We start from the raw sequence: 23,014 nt of genomic DNA on the forward strand, positions 1-23,014 counted from the left end.
TCCAGAATACACAAGGAACTCAAAACAACTATTAACGAAAAAACAAATAATCCCACTAAAAAGTGGGCAACAGATTTGAATGGACATTTCTCAAAAAAAGACATACAAATGGCCAACAGGTAGATGATAAAAGTGCCCAACATCACTAATCATCAGGGAAATGAGCTATCAACTTACCCTAGTTAGAATAACTATTACCAAAAAGACAAAATAAAAAAAAAAACTGCTGAAGATGCAGAGAATAGGGGACTCTTCTTCACTGCTGGTGGGAATGTAAATTACTACAGCCGCTGTGAACAATGAACGTATGGAGGTTTCTCAAAAAACTAAAAACAAAAATCACCACTCTATCCCCCAATCCCACTACCGGCTATTTAGCTAAAGAAAAGAAATTAGTATATCAAAGGGATGTCAGCACCAACACACATATTGCAGCACTATTCACAATAGCCAAAATATGGAATCAACAGATGAATGGATAAAATATGGTGTGCGTGTGTGCATGTGTGTGTGTGTGTGTGTACAACAATCAGGAGTGGGGATGAAACAAGATTAGCCCTTCCACTGATAATGGTTAAAGGTAGATTACTGAAAAGTGGGGTTCTTTATACATCCTCACTACTTTTGTATGTCTTTAAAAAGTTCCACAATCAGAAAAAATTGGGGGAGGGGAATACAATGATCCTGTGTATTAAAAAGAGATTTGTGGTCTTTGTTTCCCCCAGGAAGGATATCAGAAATAAAGATAAATTTGAGGGATAACTTGGAATATTTTGCAGGTAACCCACACTAGAGGCAGATAATTGATCCTTTACTATATTTTATACACTCAAGTCTAACTAATACCTATTGGCCTGTTTTTCACTTTCTGGGATCATACCTGAATTTTTCTTTGACACCATTTGACTGCTCCTTTCACAATACAGCAGGTAGAAACACTTGAAGCAAATGCCCCATTTGGAACTCAAGCTCTAGTTCACAATATAAAGAACATTAAAAAGTATTTTTTTTAATGTAAATGCATGAACATGGTAGCACATGCCTGTAACCAAGCACTTTGGGAGGTGGAAGTGAGAGGATCGCTTGAGCCCAGGAGTTCAAGATCAGCCTGGGCAACACAGAGAGACTCTGTCTCTACAAAAAAAAAAAATTTTTTTAATTATCCAGGCACAGTAGCATGTGCCTGTAGTCCTAGCTACTTGGGAGACTGAGGCCGGACAATCTCCTGAGCTCAGGAGTTTGAGGCTGCAGTGGGCTATGATTGTGCCACTGCACCGCAGCCTAGATGACAGAGTAAGATCCTGTCTCTAAAACAAAAAATAAATTATTTTAAGAATATGGTAGACACAGAAGCATCCCTTCCCCTCCACCAAAAAAAGATATCTATGTCAAATCCCTAGAATCCGTGATGTGATCTTATTGGGGAAAAGTCTTTGTAATGTAATTATATATCTTGAGAAGACATCATCCTGGATTATCCAGGTAGACCTTAAATTCAATGATAAATGTCCTTAGATATCCAGAGGACAAAGAACAAGGTAAAGAGGCATAAACTGGAGTGGCCACAAGCCAAGAAAGCCAGCAACCACCAGAAGCTGGAAGAGAAAAAAAACAGGTTCTCCCCCAGAATTCCAAAAGGAAGGTAGCCCTGCAGACACCATGATTTCAAATTTTGGCCTCCAAAACTATGAGAGAAGAATAAATGTCTGTTATTTTAAGCTACCATGTTTGTGGTTAATTATTACAGCAACCAAAAGAAACTAATAAAAGAGATTATCTACTTTTCTAATTACTGACCAACTCTTGTTTCTTCATACTGCCTCAGATAAGTGAAGTCACTGCTACTCTAAATGATTTTTAGAGCATCTCTTCCATTTTGATGGCAGGAATTTTTCTTTTATTCAATGATACCTAGTACTGGAAAACCACTACTCTCTGATCACAACTCCCTATGCTTCTTTCTAGCTTTCTTACTGTTTCTTTACTAAACACCTAAGGTGGTCTTCCCTAAAAAAATGACAAGAACTCAAAGAGGAACTTCCCTTACTTGAAACTGCCAACTTTAAACTTTCAACGATTGCTCCAGCTTTTTTTTTTTTTTTTTTTTTTTGGTGGGGTGGGTGGGGATGGAGTCTCACCCTGTCACCTAGGTTGGAGTGTAGTGGCATGACCGCGGCTCACTGCAACCTCTGCCTCCCAGATTCAAGCAATTCTTCTGCCTCAGTCTCCTGAGTAGCTGGAACTACAGGTGTGTGCAACCATACTTGGCTAATACTTTCTAATGTCTACTTTAGGAAATTCTATCTGAAATCATCAGATTCATCTGCTGTTATCATTTCCTCTACAGTGTAGAATCTACATTTGTAATTCCCAAACCTTTTTTGTTCCGTGATTTAATGTTTTATCATTATCCCTTTACTACTTTATGACCTTCTCTCAAATTTGATAATAATAAATTCATTTCTGATGCTATGTGATAACTGAAACAGTGACTTTATATGTTAGTGACTTTTACAGGTGATAAAATGTCTTAAACACTAAACATACATTAAATACAGTGTCACAAAGAAAGGATTATAAACCTGTGTTAATAACATTTCTTCATTGCTTCCAGCTTCCTACCTGTATGCTACTCAAAACTGTATTTGTTTTCATAACATAATTTTACTACCTACTTATATCATTAGCTAATGTCATAATAAGAAGCATTAAATTAGATCTAATTCTCTTTCTGTGAAAGAGAAGCAGATATTTCTTCAAATCAAATAGCAATGCTATTTGTTCTTCAGAAGTACACCTTGCCTATTAGCAAACTAGACTGAGGTTAGTGGCATCTTTATAGAATACACAAGTCCATTTTTGAAGTTAATAGTTCTTGTTATCTACAAGTTGTCATTTCCACAATACAAATGAATATGCAAATCATTTTCCAATGTAAACATTAAACAAATGATTAAGAAGGTACAACCTTCAGAAATAACTCCATTACATAACTTTGAGTATCAATCGGGTCTCTTCATCCTTTCTAAGGGGAGTTAATGCAGAATAAAACACATAATTCTTAAAGAGATGGCAATTATTTTGTTGGCTTGGCTCTTGTCTCAACCTCCACTCTTAGCCATCTGTATTTCTTTATGGCTCTCACAACAAAGCTCAGTGCCTACAGATAAATCTATCATTTCATTCTTGGGGTTAACCTCACTACTAGTTCCCTGTATAATCTTCTCATGCAATATTAACCAACTTCAAGCAGAGACAATAAATGACTAGGACCCCTTCATGACAAAACAACACTAACAGAACAGTAGAACTTAGAAAAGCTACTCTCCTGACATTGCCCAGCTGAAAATGTAGCAGACTAGATATAGCTCTGCCTATTATAAACACCAAGTTATTTTATGTCTAGGTCCAAAAAGTCATATAAATAATTTTTTAGAGATAAATATGCAGGATAACAAAGTAGAAACTGGGGGGAGGGGACAATATTTAAAATAATATGAAAAAGTAATGTTATATAAATGCACATATTTGACAGTAATCCTATAAATGCAAAAACCACTTCATGAATTTTAGGAATGCAATTCAGCCTTCCATTTTCCAGAACTAAAAAACAAGCTCATATCTGTTAAAACAAGGATCTGGGGACAGGGGTGACATGGAAGAAGATACTTGAAGTAGACCCTGTCCGTTGAAGCATATAATAAGAATGAATAATTTACAAGCACATATTCATCTTCAGTGTTACTAAGAACTGAATTCTAAGGAGCTTAGGGAGACTGCAACACATCTGCTAACCAAGCAGAATAAGCAGAGAGAACCTAAGCCAAAATCTTCTAACAAAACCTATTCATAAGACTGGGGAGGGAACAGGGAGACTAAAGAACAAACAGCAGAAAAGCAGAGGGTAGTGTGGTGGCCAGTTACTTATGTCCTTAACTCTATTTATCCAATTTCAGAAAGTCAGATAGCTGTATTAAGCTAACTGAGTCAGAGATGAATTAGGGTAATATTAACTATGTACACTCTCCATCAAAAGGAATGCATTATAAGATAAAAACAGAAGCAAAATATAAAAGGAAAACTCAATCAATAGGTCTGTCCATTTTAATTTAAATAGTCAAAAAATCTTCTAACAACTCACATATGGGCTTTCAAATCTATGCCTATTTCATGTATCCTTGAAAGGAGGCATACTAACCATAAAACACAAAACAAAAAGAAACCACTTCGTGTTGAAAAAATACAGTCTCTCAATGCTTTATAAAATATAGTTTCTCAGCAACAAAACATGATGCCACAAAAACAAAAAACCTTTAAAATTATGACCTTGTATCATCTGCTCCTCTACTAGTTTTTTAAAAAAAAATACTATATGTGTCATCTCAGACTATACCTTATGAAATTAAAACTCCAGTATTGTAAAACAACAACTACTAACAATATGTTTGGCCATCTAACCGACAGGTAAAATCCTTCATCTAAAGATAATAGATCAAGAGAATTTGAAAAAATTTTAAAACACACACACACACGTAGAGAAGCAAGCTAGGTTAATTTATTCCCTTTTCCTACTTTGGCATCAAGGAATGAGGAAAAGGATTCACTTTTATTTCTACTCAATGACGTGTCCAGTAAATATGTAAACCATGTGCCTATTTCAGATACTAGATACAAAACACTTTTTTAAAAAAGTCATAATCACTAGTCACAAGAGACTTACACGACTTAACACTTCAGAAAGAGAATTAATAAGTCAATTTTTAAAATACGATATCAGAAAGTAACAAATGCTATGCAAAGAAATAAACTAGAGTGATGTAACACAAAGTGACTAAGTGGCCACATTAGACTGCAAGAGGAAACTTGGCCGGATTTAGGTAAAGAAAGACAGGCAATGTGACTGGAGCCTAGGAAACAATGGGGGAAATGTCGAAGGTGAAATCATGGGCACTTATGATTTAGAACCAGATTTAGGAATTGCAGTAAACTGTAGTACACAGTAATAAATTTTTACACGGTCGGGCGCAGTGTCTCACGCCTGTAATCCCGGCACTTTGGGAGGCTGAGGTCGGGGGGATAACCTGAGGTCAGGAGTTTGAGACCAGCCTGGCCAACATGGTGAAACCCCATCTCTACTAAAAATTCAAAAATTAGCTAGGCATTCAAAAAAATGCCTGTACGCTCAGCTATTTGGGAGGCTGAGGCAGGAGAATCGCTGGAACCTGGAAGGTGGAGACTGCAGTGAGCCGAGATCATGCCACCGCACTCCAGCCTGGGCAACAGAGCAATTCTCCATCTCAAAAAAATAAATAAGAAATAAATGTTTACATTATATCCTTGGATTACAAGAAGCAGCCTTTTAAACTCACTGTATTTTAAACTCACTGTCACGCTTTCTGTAAAACTGTTGTTGAAAATACTATCCAACACAGAAACAAAAGACTCTCCATGAGAGTACAAGGAAGAATTTTCTCTCCAATTTCATGTTCATAAAAGCTACTTTCTCTGAGAAACTGGTGTAAATTCACTTGCATCAAATGTCTTCTTCTATCCTCTGAAAATTCAGAGTTGAATTTACATTCTGTCAATTACACAAAACCTTATGGTATCTATTTTATTTAAATACACTTTTAAAAAAAAAATTCTGAGAGCCTCACTCTGTCGCTCAGGCTGGAGGGCAGTGGCACAGTCTCGGCTTACTGCAACTTCTCGGGTTCAAGCAATTCTGATTCATTAGCTAGCTCCAGAGTAGCTGGGATTATAGGCATGCACCACCACACCCAGCTAGTTTTTGTATTTTTAGTAGAGATGCAGTTTCACCATGTTGCCCAGGCTGGTCTCAAACTCCTGACCTCAAATGATACGCCAGCCTTGGCCTCCCAGACTGCTGGGATTACAAGTGTGAGCCATCATGCCTGGCCAAATAAACTTTTAACCTTAGAATAGTTTTAGATTTACAGGAAAGTTGCAAAGACAGTACAGAGAGTTCCCATATTCCCTCAACCCAGTTTGCCCCTCTGTCGTTATTAACATCTTATATAAATATGGTACATTTGTCGCAATCAGTGAACCAATAATGATACATTATTATTAACTAAAGTCTATATATTACCCAGATTTCTCTAGTTTATGCCTGATGTTCTTTTTCTGTTCCAGAATCCTCATGGCATCTATTCTATGCATTAAATTTACTCTAGTTTTATTCTCACTAATCTTCATTTTTCCCTTATTCTAAGCTCTGTAACTATTGTTATCTAATATGTGCCATCTTATTCTATAAACCTTCCCCAATACTTCTGGGAACTATATGAAGTAATAAAAAAAATTAGGAGACAAATTTACTGAAAGATACAATTTGCTTTTTTCTAGCAAGTTAAATAGTAGTTTTCAAAGTAATGTTTTTAAAAAATTCTTACATCTTTTAAAAATAGACATACAATGAAATGTCCAATTAAAATTCTGTTAAAAGTTATCATTTGGAAAAAAATACAAAGTCATTTTTTAAAAACTCTTTTTATATTAATCTCCAGAATTCTCTTTCGTTGTCAAATAGAGCATTAATAATCCCGACTGTCATTACTGAGTCATGCAACCTTAAGGTGATCTGAGATAGCACATATCTAAAACAAAGGCTAAGCAAAATGATCTTATAATGTCCTTTTCCATTAGAAATATCAATTTCTTAGTTTTGTGACCTATGTTGACTGTTAGATTTGCATGTTTTTCCATCACAAATAAAAAGTAGAAAACAATGTTTTTAAACAAAAGTTACATTTAAAAAAGAATATCACAAAATGAAGTTTGAAGCATTCCTTGAAATTAATTCAAAGGAAAAAATAAAATAGATTAACCAAATGCAGCACATAATTTATATATATCTGACTTCAAAAGTATCCTGGAAATGTGGGAAGACAGTTTATTTAAAAAAAAAAAGATGCAAGATGTGAGTGTTTATCAAACTAGATTAATTCCATAAAATTATTGAGACACCAAACTGGGGGTGAAAAAAGGTAAAACTTGACACTTATAATGCCAAATGGGTACTATATGTAAGAATTCTGTTATACTTAATCTATAAGTATAAAAATTATCCTGCCTCAGAACAACCCTGATTATTAAGGTATGACTGACTGATGCATTGATGGAAACCTCCAGTTTGCAGTTTAATTTGTCACAAATATCAAGAGGTAGTATACTCACTGATATCAAGAACCATAAAAACCCCACCATTCTAGTCACCTTCATTCCCTAACTGCCATGTATTCTATATCTACAAGTCTTTCTGCAGAAAAGGATAACAAAATAGTAAAAATTTAAATAGGCCATTATTTCAAAAATCAATAGGGTGGGTGCAATGGCTTATGCCTACAATCCCAACACTTTTGGAGGCTGAGGCAGGTGGATCACTTGAGATCAGGAGTTCAAGACCAGCCTGGCCAACATGGCAAGACCCCGTCTCAACTAAAAACACAAAAATTAGACTGGCATGGTGGTAGGTGCCTATAATCCCAGATACTCAGGAGGCTGAGGCAGGAGAACTGCTTGAACCCCCAGGAGGCGGAGGTTGCAGTGAGCCGAGATCGTGCCACTGTACTCCAGCCTGGGTGACAGAGCAAGACACTGTTTCAAAAAAAAAAAAAATCTACTGTATAATCTTCAACTCAGAATTTTAAGTCAACATCTCAGTCATATATTTCCAATGTAAATGGTTACACAAAAATACCAGCCATTATATAGGAGAGTAGGTAATGAAATATATAAGAAATATATATTTATATATAAATGGAAAAGAAATGCCTAAGAGTAAGTCCTTATCTAATTATTTCAGAATATGAGCACTTCCTAGTTATAACAATAAAATTGTTATTTATAAAAATAAAATATATTTATTTTAAATATATTTTTTGCAATTTGCAATATATAACTGATTCATGAAATTCACTCTCAAAGGACGAAACAAAATAACTAGGAATTTGAATAAGTTTATTTGAGTAATAGAGAGCAAACTAAAGTAAACATAATTTCTCAATATACTGAAATTGTTTTGTTGATTTACTTTTAATTGAGGAAAAGCCTACTTTATCAACGAAGTAAAGGTACCAGCTTTATATGTCCTATTAAGAAGAAAGTAGTAATTCACTAGTATAAAAAAGTATCTGTGTTCAACCTCTTGTCAAAAAAGCTTTCACATATTGTGCCTTTTATCTAATACACTTTTATCAGACAAATCATTTCAATCTTAAATAATCCATTTTAAGTCACCTTTCTTTGACTATAATTATAAATCCAGCCCACTTTAGACAAAAGTGGAGGAGTATGATATTATGTGGAGGCTACTCATTATACTATAACATATCTTATGTAGGAAATCAGAAAAAATGTTTTTTACCTCTAATTATGATTATAACCACTTAAGTCATTTAAATATCTTGGTACAGCTATACTTAGGTTTAATTCAATAAACATTTAAAAAACAAATGTCCTCTAGATATTAAAAACAAGGGAAAAATACTCTTATACTGATTTTTAAAAAAAATCAAACTATCAATGAACTCAAGAAGTCTATAAACCTATTGGTTCACTATTATCCAAGAGAAGGCTAGCATTAATCATACTAATCTAAGATAATTTAAGATTTTATGATGGGGTTTTCAATGCTGGCTATATATGATTATATGTTAGAATCACTTTGGGGAGAATATAAAAATACCAATCAATATCAATATCATGCATTAATACAAATGACTCCACCCCTAGATACTATTTCAACGGGTTTAGAATGGGGACCAAATGTAGGTATTCGTTAAAGAAATAAAAAGACTCCCTCCCCATTGAGGAGCTGAGTTGTTCAGTAGATCTGAAAGCCACTACTTAGGGTATACTACAGTTTTAAGGTAAAAAGAAACTTGTTCTCTGGCATCAAAGGTTTTAGGTATACTAAAACTTAAAGTATAGGGGGAAAAAAGGAGAATAAAGAGAGAAAGGCAATATTCAAAAAAGATTCCTACCAAATATCTTTTTCCTTTAAAAATGTTACAAGTTTAAAGCCTTCTCTTGGACTTCTTTGAAAACTGCATATGCTGCATTATTTTATAAATAACTGCTAAACAAAAGCCTAAAAATACACAATGAATAGCAAGGATAAGATATAGAAATGATTGTCATTTAAACTGAATATCATATAAGAGATAATATAAAATCGTAATGCAAATGAGAGAATTACAGTTCTCTTTAATACATTTTTCTAACTTCAATACTATATAGACTGTTTCCTTAAACCACTTGACAATATCTTCAATTCTCCACTCTTTCAAGAAAAAAATTCAGGTTTAAAAAGACAAGAATTGACACAGTTTTACATTATATTTACATGAAAGTATAAAGAAAAAATGTGTGATGTTTTTCTTGTGAAAGTAATACATATTCCTACAATATTTCCTCTATGAAATGGTCCAAAGAAGTTAATGTCTCTGAATAATGAGAAAAAGAAAAGGCTCCTAGCTATAAGTATTTGTCATTTTGAGCATACTTTCACAAAATTCAGTTTTTCTGTAATAACTGCTGAAAGTAAATTAAAAAAATAGTAGAAACGTGCTCCAGCATAAAAAGGATGAATAAATATCATCATAATTTTCAATTTATCTCAGAGTATCTTTGTTACAAACAATAGTAAAATAAGAGAACCAATATTAAAGCAAGTTATACAGGGTAAGGAATCAGTTCAGCTTCTATGGAACTTCATTTTTCTTATATACTTAAAATAACTAAAGGAGGTATTCTTTATGGCATATAAAATAAGAGATAATCCAATAAAAAACTAAACATATTGATAAACCTTAAGTGTCTTGAGATAAATATTAGAGAATTAAATACATTATAGTCTAAAATTCAGTGACATGAAACTAACAGCCAATGCCGGACTTAACATGGTAAAGGAAAAGACTTTTGGATGTTCAGAGGAAATACATTTTTAATTCAGAATGGTTTGAGGTAAGAGGTGTGTATTTCTACATGACTGATGAAATGAAACTTTTAACTATAAATCTACAGTTTTATTAAACAGCTTCAGCATCTGTTGTCATGAGAACAAGCCTCTAATAGCTTGTCACTAGAATAACTTCATAGAATTGTTGTCTCATAAAGATATTATCCTGTACATCCAACCTAGAATATTCTCCATATGTACTTTTTCGTATTCAACACTCATTTTAAAAATCTGATTTAAAGATTGGAATGTGGAATTTTAAAAGAATATCTAGCCTCAGAAGGAACATTCTCCCTCAAGAACAGTTGTTGAACTAGCTCCTATTTACTGACACAGAACATGTACACATGTATATATAAACATGCTTACACACACATTCACTGTAAACATTCTCCATTGTTTTACTGGTCCCAGTCTAAAGGCACGACATATATAGAAAGGAAAAGATGTGTTGCATAAATTATGGATGAGGGGAGAGGAAGGGAAGAAAACATATTGTGAGAAGGAAGCATGACACAGAAAAACTTACGACTACACCAATATATATGATTCACAGTCCTAAGGTGATATAAGGACATAGTAAAATATTCATCATAGGGTAAAGGGGAGTTAGACAAGAGAAAAATTTAGAATAAAATATAAAATAATCACAATATATATTATTAAAAGAAAAAAGACCTATATAATAGGACAGGTTATCATATTAGTTTTATACTCCGCAGTACAAAATATCTTTCCTTAAAAAGTGATTTTCTGTGATTAAACTTAAGGGTTAATTCATCTTACCTTCCACAGAAGGTGCCTGGTCCTGAGCTGAATACAGCATATCCTTGAAAGCCTATTAGAAAGAAAGAAAAAGAATATATGAAATCATGAGTAAGCTTTATACTCAAAGTATCTGAAGCTAAACAATTGTTTTTCAATATTCAGTGACCACACAGTTCCCCAAATTGAGAAATACTTCAATTAACATTTATAAGCTAAAATCCACATATTATACTTTCATATCAATCCAGTATTGTCTAGTTTTTAAGATAAGGGCTAATTTGTATACTTTAAATTAAGGAACACCTGGAAAAGAATGAAAAATCACATGAGAGATTATAAACCCTCTTCACTAAGAAAAAACACAGAACAAAAGTCCTAGAGAAATAAACTAGAAGACTGCATAAGAAACTATCAAGAACTGGATACAATATCTTTTTAAAATTGTAACAAGGAATATGTAAAATAAAATTCGCCTTCTCAACTATATTTAAATTCATAGTTCAATAGTGTTGAGTACATTCACATCGTTGTGCAACCATTTTCCAGAACTCTTTTCATCTTGAATCCTTTTTTAAATAAAATTTTATTTTTTATAGCCAGGCGTGGTGGCACACGCCTATATTCCTAGCTACTCAGGAGGCTGAGGTGGGAGGATCACTTGAACCCAGGAAGCCAGAAGTCACAGTGAGCCAAGACTGCACCACCACACCCCAGCCCAGAAGACAGAGCAAGGCTCCATCTCAAAAATAAATAAAAAAATAATATTTCCTACAAATAATAACTGTACATATGCCTGGGGTACATGGTGATATTTCAATACATAAGGTATATACTGATCAGATCAGGGGAATTTGGATATCCATCATCTAAAACATCTATAATTTTTTTTGTGTGTTGGGAACATTCAATATCCTCATTCTAGCTATTTGAAACTATATACTATTGTTAACTATAGTCATCCTACAATGGTACAGAACACTAGAATTTATTCCTCCTATCTAGCTGTAATTCTGTATCCTTTAACAAATCTCTCCCTATCCTCCCCAATGTCCTCTTCTCTTCCCAGCCTCTAGTATCCCCTGCTCTACTTTTTATTTTCATGAGATCAACTATTCTCAGGTTCCATATATGAGTGAGAACATGCAGTATTTAACCTTCCATTCCTGGCTTATTTCATTTAACCTAATGTCTTCCAGTCCATTCATGCCATCACAAATGATAGAATTTCATTCTTTTTATGACTGAATAACATTCCTTTGTGTATATATACCACATTTCCTTTAGCAATTTATCTGTTGTTGGACACCTAGGTTGATTCCCTATCTTGGCTATTGTTAACAGTGTTGCAATAAGCAGAGGGGTACAGATGTCTCTTTGGTACACTGACTTCCTTTCCTTTGGATAAATGCCAGTAGTGGAATTCCTGAATCATACCGTATTAACAGTTCCATGTGCAGTTATCTGAGGAATCTCCATACTGTTCTCCATAGTAGCTATACTAGTTTACATTCCCACCAACAGAGTATAAGACTTCTTTTTTCTCTGCATTCTTACCAGCATTTTTTTGTTTTGTTTTGTTTTTTGTCATTTTGGTAACAGCCATCCTAACAGATGATACTTCACTGTGGATCTGATTTGTATTTCTTTAATTATGAGTAATGTTAAATATTTTTTTCATTTAGCTGTTAGCCACTTGCACGTCTTCTTTTGAGAAATGTCTGTTCAGATCACTCACCCATTTTTAAATCATTTTTTTGTTGTTGTTGAGATGGTTCAGTTCCTTGTATATTCCAGATATTAATTGCCTGTAGTGTGAGTAGTGTGCAAATATTTTCTCTCATTTTATAGGTTCTTTTTTCATTATACTATTTCCTTTGCTATCCAGAAGTGTTGTAATTTGACATAAACCTATTTATTTCTTTCTTGCTTTTGTTGCCTATGATTTTGAGTTCTTACTTGTGAAATCTTTTCCCAGACCAATGTCCTAAAGCATTTTTCAGTGGAGATCTGGAAAGTCTTCCCTAAGGGTTTAGGACCATAAAGTCTGGATAGGTTTATAGTTTGTTTTGTTTTGTTTTCCAAAACCACACTCTAGATTAGCTAATGGTATTTAGGTAATTTGGATGGTTAGAGTTTAATCTCTTAATAAGTTGTTGGGGAACAGGATTGAGAAATATTTCCTTATTATCTATCAAAATGGTAAAATCAATTAAGTGGATGAGGACATCCATAGCTTCAAAGCTTTAAATACCATCTAAACACTGATGATGCACAAACTGGCCTACAGCAGGATTCCTCAAACTCAGTATCATTAGTATTTGGGGCCAGATAATTCTTTGTTGTGGGGGGCTGCTCTGTGCCTTACAGAATTTTGAGTAGCATCCCTAGCATCTAGAGACCCATTAGATAACAGTATCAATTCCCACACCCCAACTGTGAAAACTAAATATTGCCAAATGTCCTCTGATGGCAAAAAGATCACTTCCCAGAACCAGCAAAAATATTCAAGCATATAAATACCAAAAAGGAAGAAGTAAACTTCCAGAGTAACCCACTCTTTTTAAGAAAAGAATGCGGGCCCTCAAGTCTAGTAAATTACATTCTTCCCAAGTGAATTTACTATTTGCTTCAGACTAGTGGCCAAACTGTCAGATCCATGACTAACCAAGCCTAATAATATACAGTAAAATATTTCCAATGAAACCAAAAAAGATAAAAATTTTAAATCAGTGCAATTTTGTTCATTTTGACCAGTTTTTTTTTTTTTGAGACGGAGTTTCGCTCGTTACCCAGGCTGGAGTGCAATGGTGCGATCTCGGCTCACTGGAATCTCCGCCTCCTGGGCTCAGGCAATTCTCCTGCCTCAGCCTCCTGAGTAGCTGGGATTACAGGCACGCACCACCATGCCCAGGTAATTTTTTGTATTTTTAGTAGAGACGGGGTTTCACCATGCCGACCAGGATGGTCTTGATCTCTTGACCTCCTGATCCACCCGCCTCAGCCTCCCAAAGCATTTTAACCAGTTTTATTAAAATGTTGAATGTACAAAAATGGAAAATGATGTATGTACAAAAATTGTTAATGTCACATATGCTTAAATCCAATAACATTCAGTAATATTCACTACTCATACAGAATTTGAAGCAATACAATAATGCAATTGAGGTATAATAAAAAAATCAGTATTTGGTCTTTGTATCCAGTTCCCAGCACAGAGCTCCAAAAACCTTTGGAATGTACTGTCTTTTATATGCTTATGATAGCTTAATGGGAGGAAGTGGGAGTAAGGGTCCTAGATGCTTCATGATAATGGCTGGTCACCAGAAAACTCAAGTGATTAGAGGATTAGAACTTTTAGCCACACCTCCAGACCTCTGAAGAAGGGAGAAGGGTTGAAGACTGAGTTCAATCACTAATAAAAAGGATTTAATCAACTGTGCCTATGTAATGAAACCACCATAAAAACCCTTAAACATCAAGATTCAGAGCGCTTCCAAGCTAATGAACACATGAATGTGCAGGCTCTGTGCCATCCCCATCCTAACGTCTTGCACTATGCATCGCTTCCACTAGGCTGTTTTTAAGTTGCATCCTTTATAATAAATATTTTATGGTAAGCACAGTGCTTTCCTAAGTACTGAGAGTAGTGCTAGCAAATTATCAAACCTGGAGGTGGGGATCATGGGAATCCTCAAATTTGTAGTCAGACAGGCAGAAATTGAAAACACCTTTGCAAAAACTGTAACTGAGAAAATTATGACAGTGCAAGAGATCTCACCTAACCAGCTCCACCTTGCTTCTAACCTCCAAGCTGTCTTTGTTCATTCCAGGGTCAAACTAACTTGGGAGGAATGTAGTTTACAGCTCAGCTTTGGGAGGAATGTAATCTATAACGCAATGTTGAAACAAAGACAATAATAACCCTTTCCCAAAACAAACTACCTTCCTGCTAGAGACTAGACTGTCTTTGTAGGACTAATTAATTAGTCATAACATTAGAAATTATGGTTTAGAAGTCATGCAGCTGGAGGCTGCATGATTCTGAACCTCCCCAAATTGCTCTTGGGGATAACATCACGATTATAAAAATATGATCAGTGCCTGAGATATTTTGCAGACCCTGTCCTCTGAGCTGTCACCACCCAGATTGATAAACTGGTTCATCTGGTCTTGCATTCAGGTACTGACTCAACACCAAGTGGACAGCTTCAACTTTCTGTTAGGAATAATAAATTCCTCTTCAAAAGGTTTAAGTGTGTAATGTTCTTATCCTTTGCTCAAAAGCCCAACCTCCTTATACTCTCTTGTTTCTAGCCTGCAAACCACCCTCCAGCTCTAGTAGCACCCTGACATGCCCAGGCATGTCCAGACATGCCTTGCACCATAATGTACAGACCACTCCCACCCCCTCCTTCTGTTACAAATTACACACTAACCATATTTAGAAGAGTTTAAGGCTTAGCCAACCAGGATCAGCTTAGATTGTGTGGTCCAACCCTAGCCAATAGGGGAAGGACACACAGACAGGAACTGCATTAGGGATAAAAACCCCTTCTCTCTTTTGTTCAGTGTCCTCTTGCAATCATCACTAATGCAGGCAGCACCCTTTTGCAGAAGTAAATTGCCGTGCTGAGAAAACTTTTTGCCTGAGTGCTAGTTCTTCTTTATGGCACAAAGCATTTGTTTCCAACATCTCTATAATTTCATCTCTAACCCAACCAAGCAGCACTCCCGACTCACTGGCCCATTACCCACCAAATTATCCTTAAAAACTCAAGATTCCTGAATTTTCAAGGAGACTGATTTGAGTAATAATAAAACTCTGGTCTCTTGTATAACCAGTTCCATGTGAATTAAACTCTTACTCTATTGCAATTCCCCTGTCTTAACAAATTGGCTCTGTCTAGGCAATGGGCAAGGAGAACCAGTTGGGTGATTACAAAATGTCAGAAGCCTGGGCATCCCATTTGCAGCTGGCATCTTAACAGAAGCCGTCTTATGAAACAAAGGCCTTAACCTGCAGGGTCTGTACTATCTCCAGGTAGTCAGTGTCAAAACTGAACTCAATTGTTGGACACCCAGATGCTGTAGAAAGTTGGTTTCTGGTGTCACAAAAACAGTAACACATTTGGTCCCAGAAGTGGTGTCACCAAACATCATACTATTCTGTTCAAACCAGAATCCCACCCCCACACACAAACAAAAAACACCACACCACAAAGTGACCATATGAGAAAACGTTTACTAATGGACCACATCTTTTCTAAGATTACATTTGAAGCTCAGCCTCATATTTACAGAGTGTTAATTCTTAAACATATCAATTCAACATTCAGACATGTTTAAGAATACTCTGTAAATACGAGGCTGAATAGGACAAAAATTATAAAACCTCTTCTTAAAAAGTATATATATACTCAGTATTTTCTTTACAATTTCATGTGTCTCAGGGAACATTAACTGCCAGACCAAAATAAGAAGTCAGTCAAGAAGAGTTTATCAAACATTTATTTTTGTACCCACATTAGAATTTTACATTGAAGTCCTCTACAAGTATAGAGTGGTGGTAATATTTTGGTTCCTCAATAGGATATTTCCAGAAGGTAAATGAACGAAAGACTAAAAGCAGAGTAAATCTCTAGAAATTCAAAACAAAAAAGTACTAGAAAAATATAAGGAGAAAGGAATAAACTGATCCAGCTTGAGAACAGTTACAGAAATAAATCATCATGGGAACAAATAATATCAGAGATTCAAATGTTTGAATGAAGTTCTTCCACTTTTGGGGTGTAGTAGGAATGGACAGCAAAATTAAATAATGCTATCAGGAGCCAAATGAATCACCAATGATGTGCAGTAACTCGTACATAGTAGGAGCTCAAAATACAGTTTTTGAATTCAAAAGTATTCCTTCTCTGGAGAAATTACTTTGAAGATGATTAACAAAGCACACTAAGTAGAATATCTGACATGTAATATAAATAAATTCAATTTGAAAAGGAAACCTTTCCAAATTAAATTTTTAAGAAGATGAATTTGAATTTTATAAGGAGAAAAATGATGATAGTCTTCATTCTGATTATAAAACTGAATCAAGGTTTCATTTAAGTCAAGACAAATCTCACAGAAATCGTAGGCAACTCTTTTTGCTTCTCACTACTTTGTGTTCATCTGATAAATAGGGCCTATATTTTTGGTAGTAATGATCTATAAAAGAACTCCGCAAGTAAGATATCAGTCTATGCCTATGACAAGAGAATAGTTCCCAATCAGGAACTAGCGGGGAAGAAAACCCTCTAAAGCATTGTCTATATTACCTATGTACTGTTTGCCTATGCCTGGCAAACTAACCCACACCACATGCCGGCTGGAAGCAATACATACAAATCACAAAACAACAAATTAAGTTTCCTCAACTCATGCTGTTTAAGGAAATCTAACACTTTATATAAAACCCTGAATTTGTACAGTAAATATATATATTTTCATATTCATTACATGAGTTCTTTGATTTCCAAAGTATTAAAAGCAATCCTTTACAACAGCATCCCTACTCTAATTTCTGTTAAATGATTTGTTATAATTCTGAAAAGAAAGTAAAAACTTGCAACCCCAATTCACTACGCCAAAAGAAAAAAATTAAGCTGAAAGCTAAGTAAATGCAAGCAAAGGCCTTTCCTTTTGTTCCTTGGCAAATAGCTACAGATAAAAGGTTAAAATATCTCCACAGGTTCATCTCATCTTATGTAAAGTGCTGCTTTACTGAGAATGAGACTAATACATAATTGACTATTCCCTGTCTGCTCCTTTTCTCTTGCAACATTGGGATTACCATACTCTCCCTCTTTCTCCTCCAGCCCATTTTTCCCCTTTAAATATTGAAGCCCTGGACCCTTTTCACAAGATGGCGCCGAAAGCGAAGAAGGAAGCTCCTGCCCCTCCTAAAGCCGAAGCCAAAGCGAAGGCTTTAAAGGCCAAGAAGGCAGTGTTGAAAGGTGTCCACAGCCACAAAAAAAGGAAGATCTGCACGTCACCCACCTTCCGGCGGCCCAAGACACTGCGACTCCGAAGGTAGCCCAAATATCCTCGGAAGAGCGCCCCCAGGAGAAACAAACTTGACCACTATGCGATCATCAAGTTTCCACTGACCACTGAGTCTGCCATGAAGAAGATAGAAGCCAACAACACACTTGTGTTCATTGTGGATGTTAAAGCCAACAAGCACCAGATCAAACAGGCTGTGAAGAAGCTCTATGACATTGATGTGGCCAAGGTCAACACCCTGATTCGGCCTGATGGAGAGAAGAAGGCATATGTTCGACTGGCTCCTGATTACGATGCTTTGGATGTTGCAAACAAAATTGGGATCATCTAAACAGTCCAGCTGGCTAATTCTAAATATATGTATATCTTTTCACCATTAAAAAAAAAAATATATTGAAGCCCTCACAGTTATCTTTGGAAAAAGGCACAGACCACAGACTGTTTCTGTGATTGTATGTTTATTTCTTCTAGGCATGTCCTAAATTTGGTAAAATAAACTTCTAAATTGATTAAGACATGTCTCAGATACGGTTTGGTTTATATAAAGTTATTAAAATATATAAATATAAAAAATATATATATTAACATATATTTATGTTAATATATATATAAACATAAACTAGGACAAACTCCTAGTACTTATAACAACCTAGTACATATAACAGTAAAATCTTACAAACTGAATCCAAAGATAACCACAACCAATAAAATTCAACCAACAACATTACCACTACAGGAAAAAAGATGGTGTTTTGCTGAAACTAAATCTCAAACTGTAACGTGAATGTGGTGCTGACCTGCCAATATACATGTTCTTTTGAACCTGGAATGGCTATATTACTGTATCAAATGTGATGTAATTCTATAAGCACTTGTCTCTACAGTGAGGCAGCGTAACAGAGTGGCTGGGAGCTATAATGTCAGACAACATGTATGAAAACTAACTCTTAGCCAAGCATGGTGCTGCGTATTTGAAGGCCCAGCTTCTTAGGAGGCTGAGGCAGAGGACCATTTGAACCCGCGAGTTCAAGTCAAGCCTGGGCAACATAGCAAAACCCTGTCTCTTTAAAAAAAAAAAAAAAGTTGGCTGGGTGAGGTGGCTCATGCCTGTAATCCCAGCACTTCGGGAGCCCGAGACAGGTGGATCACCTGAAGTCAGGAATTCGAGACCAGCCTGGCCAACATGGTGAAACTACGTCTCTACTAAAAATTAAAAAATTAGCCAGCCATGGTGGTAGGCGCCTGTAATCCCAGCTACTCGAGAGGCTGAGGCAGGAGAATCACCTGACCCCAGGAGATGAAGGTTGTGGTGCGCTGAGATCACGCCACTGTACTCCAGCCTGAGCGACAAATAAACAACAACAACAAAAAGTTATGTAACCTTGGAAAAATTAACTTCTCTGTACTTTACCACCCTCATCTGTAAAACAGGAATAGTGACGGCACATACCACACAAGACTATAATAAGGAATATCATAAAAACTCTTAAAACACAATATTAAGTTTGATTTATGATCATACATGAAGAACACTTAGAACACGGCCTAGAACATAGAAAATGCACAAAAAATGTTAGCTAATAGAATATGAACTATCGTAAAACTTACATCACAATGGCCTGTGACATTATTTGACCCTGGATTGTCCACAAATGCATCATTTATGCATGAGATGTATCTCAGTTCTTATAAATTCATCATATAGTAGCACAGTTCTATCTGGAACCAATATAGCAAAACAAGCATACACATGGGTGCTGCAATCTACTGGTATTACTGGTTTATTAAATAGTCATCTAGACCAGTGGCCGCCAACCCTTTTGGCTCTAGGGACTGGTTTCATGGAAAACAATTCTTCCACAGACCCAGGTGGCACAGGAAATTAAACTGTTCCACCCCAGATAGATTCTCATAAAAAGTACAGTTCACAACAGGGGTCGAGCTCCTATGCGACTCTAATGCTGTTGCTGATCTGATGGAAACTCAGGCGGTAATACGAACTGGCCCCCTACTTACCTCCTGCTGTGTGGCCCGGTTCCTAACAGGCCATGGACCAGTTGCAGTCTGCAGCCTAGGAGTTAGGGACCCTGATATACATGATATAAAATATATTCCTATTATTTTTAGATAATTGCTGATATAAACATATGATAACTTTCATTCTCATAGAAAACCTACAGACTCCAAAGAAAATATATGCAGATCCCAGTTCAAGTATGATTTACATAATAATGTATCCTAATTATATTATTCAATCTAAAAATTATTTAAATTTTGTATAATATATCTATTTTTTGTATAAATAGGGTATAGTTAAAAGTTAACCTGTTAACATTCAATGAGAACAAATTTCTTATGTTGTTCATTTTTAAAAACCCATATTAGATCACCTCTAATCTCCTTTCCAATGCACAAATGCGTTTCACAGACCATTTAAAGGAGATCAGAAGTTAGAAAAACTCCTACTTCCTATCAGCTAACCATTAAGTTTCATACATAACATTCTATAAATATTATGATGATTATCAACAAAATATCTGTTATGTTGCTCTCATTCACTTCAACAGTCAAAGTCAGCATTTTACAATCTACTGGATTAATAAACAATAAAACAAGCAAGCATATGAAGAGAAGGGGCAAGGAATACTTGTTCTCATAAACCTTAAAGGAGTCATAACCCCTGTTAACAATGTTTCACAACTGAATAAAATTTATATCAGATTTTTTTTATCTGAACAACCTTTCCAAATGCAAACCTTGAAAAATAAAATTTGAATATATTATTTTAAATGTGGTGCTCATCTACAATAACCTAGAAATATTCTCCAATTATCTTTTCCAGTTTCCATTTCCTCTTTTTGTATTCTCTTCTTAAATACTTCCCCAGAAATATTGGGTGAATGTACAAGTCCAATATATCTAATATGGTTTCTTTGTCTCATCGTCTAAAAGTTAGAAATGTTTTCCTAATACTAAAATAACAGGACAGTTTTGTAAATCAAATTATAAACCTCAAAAGAGGACATCTAGCAATTCATGTGCATTGTACAAAGAAACAACAAACTAAATCATCTTCATTTCTATCCCAAAATACAAATATACTTACCTAGCTTTGGGTCTGATGACAGAAATAATCTGGGAAGCCAAGAAAAACTCTAACACTCGCAGCCTAATATATTAAAGTTTAAGATAATGTACTCTTGTACATACTTAACAATCTAAAGCCTAGAGTATGTAAGAAGCATTAAGCCTGACTCATTTTTATGGAATTCAAAAGTACCCAGTCTACTGCCTCTTCCTAGAGGCAATTCAATATGGAGAAGTTCTTACAACATTAAATTTTTATTGAATTGATTCAACTAAATGTATATTAAATATATAAAATATCTGTAATTTGTAATAGGAATTAATTTGGAATGTGTCATATTATATTCATACTTAACGAATTTTTGCACTAACATTCTCTGACATTTACTGACATGGCTTTTACTCTTTCCATGTAGGTATCTCCTGAACCTAGATCTTTGGCCATGTCTGGTAACACAAACTCAGAATGTTCAAACTTCAATTCATTTTCTTCTCAAAGCTTGCTCTTCCATATTCTTTATTTCTGTTAATGTCATCATGAGTATCCAAATCACACCAGATTAACAATCTCAGTCAAAACAGTCTCACTCATTCAACGAATATTTAAGGCTATATTGGCCAGGCATGTTGGCTAACACTTGTAATTCCAGCACTTTGGGAGGCTGAGGCGGGCAGATCAGGAGGTCAGGAGTTCAAGACCAGTCTGGCCAACATGGTGAAACCCCGTCTCTACTAAAAATACAAAAGTTAGCTGGGTATGGTGGCGGGCGCCTATAATTGCAACTACTCCAGAGGCTGAGGCAGGAGAATCATTTGAATCAGGAGGTGGAGGCTGCAGTGAGCTGAGATTGTGCCACTGCACTCCAGCCTAGGCAACACCACAAGACTCTTGTCTCAAAAAAAAAAAAAAAGAATATATTATGTGCCAGGCACTATTCTAGACACTTGGGATACATCGTGAGGAAAATAAAAATCACTGTCCTAGTATAATTAACATTATTACATTTTCTTTCCACTCATGCATATACAGATCTGATTCAGTCCACAACTACCTCTTTTGCATTCATTACTCCTATTCTTTTACTTAAACTATTAACTGATTTAACCATCTATGAGGTTTCATCTCCCTGACACATCTTACCAAATGCTGCCAAATCAATCTTCCCAAACCAGCAGCCTGATTCTCCTGCCCCAAAACTTGCAAAGATTTCCTCACGGCCACAAAATAAAGTCCATACATCCGTGGTGGCCTCTAAAGCACTCAGAATGGTCCAATCTACCTTTCTAGGCTTATCTTCCAAAATGGAGAAAACCACTTTGATTTTCATAATCAAACCCTCAAAACAAAATAAATTCAGAAATACTGAGAGACCTCAGTATTTCTTCTATCTTTGCCTTTGTTTACTGTTGCCTCCACCTGGAATCCCTTCCCTTTACCCCCATCTTTTAATCCATCTTGTAAATCTTAACCATCCTTCAAGATCCAGGTCAAATTCAAAGCACTGTACTTTGTCCTCATTCTCTAGCTTGAAGTCATTGTTCCCTCTTCTGAAATCCTCTAATACTCTATTTGAAACCACCAATAGCATTTATTATTTCTACCTTGTATTTTAATTACTTCTTGTGTTATTTGTTTCTCTATATGACTGTAAGGGCAGAGTTTTACCTACCTTGCTTATATTAATACTTGCACAAAAGAGGTACACTATAAATATTTCTGGATGTAGTATAATTGAGGAAGTTACTAAGCTTTATTTACTCAATAACATTACTAGATAACTACTATATGCACTATTTTAGGCTTTAGAGAAACAAAGACAAATCAAACAAGAAGACATGTATAAAAAGATAAATAACAAACAATATGTTAACTTCTCAAATAGTGAACAAAGTATAATGAAGGCCTAAACTAAGGTCACAGCAGTAAAAAAAAAAAAAAAATGAAATAGGTGAAATATGGGAAAGAGAGGAGATGCCAAGAAGCAAAATAGAAAGATTAGGCAAACAACTGGCCATGATCTTAGGAAATTAAAGATCTCCAAGTGTCTTAGTCCTTTCAGGACGTTTCTTTTGGCACCTTGATATTTTATTTCCCAAGCTCCAGACTGTGAAAAACAAATTTCCTTTGTT

At 35.4% G+C, this 23,014-nt stretch overlaps 1 protein-coding gene and 1 pseudogene across 2 annotated transcripts in view; one reads left to right on the top strand and one right to left on the bottom strand.

The window, feature by feature from the left end:
- Positions 1–23,014, bottom strand: part of XPR1 (xenotropic and polytropic retrovirus receptor 1) — a 233,740-nt gene that overhangs the window by 170,689 nt on the left and 40,037 nt on the right. The window contains exon 2 of the mRNA XM_002760310.6: positions 10,772–10,823. Within this exon, the coding sequence (XP_002760356.1) occupies positions 10,772–10,823 (52 nt within the window). The remainder of the gene's footprint in view (positions 1–10,771; positions 10,824–23,014) is intronic.
- On the top strand, positions 17,642–18,190 carry LOC108588983 (large ribosomal subunit protein uL23 pseudogene; annotated as a pseudogene). The gene has a single exon (XR_001908110.4). The product of XR_001908110.4 is annotated as a large ribosomal subunit protein uL23 pseudogene (transcript).

The sequence above is a fragment of the Callithrix jacchus genome, chromosome 18 (assembly GCF_049354715.1).
Source record: "Callithrix jacchus isolate 240 chromosome 18, calJac240_pri, whole genome shotgun sequence".
Taxonomy (NCBI): Eukaryota; Metazoa; Chordata; class Mammalia; order Primates; family Cebidae; genus Callithrix; species Callithrix jacchus.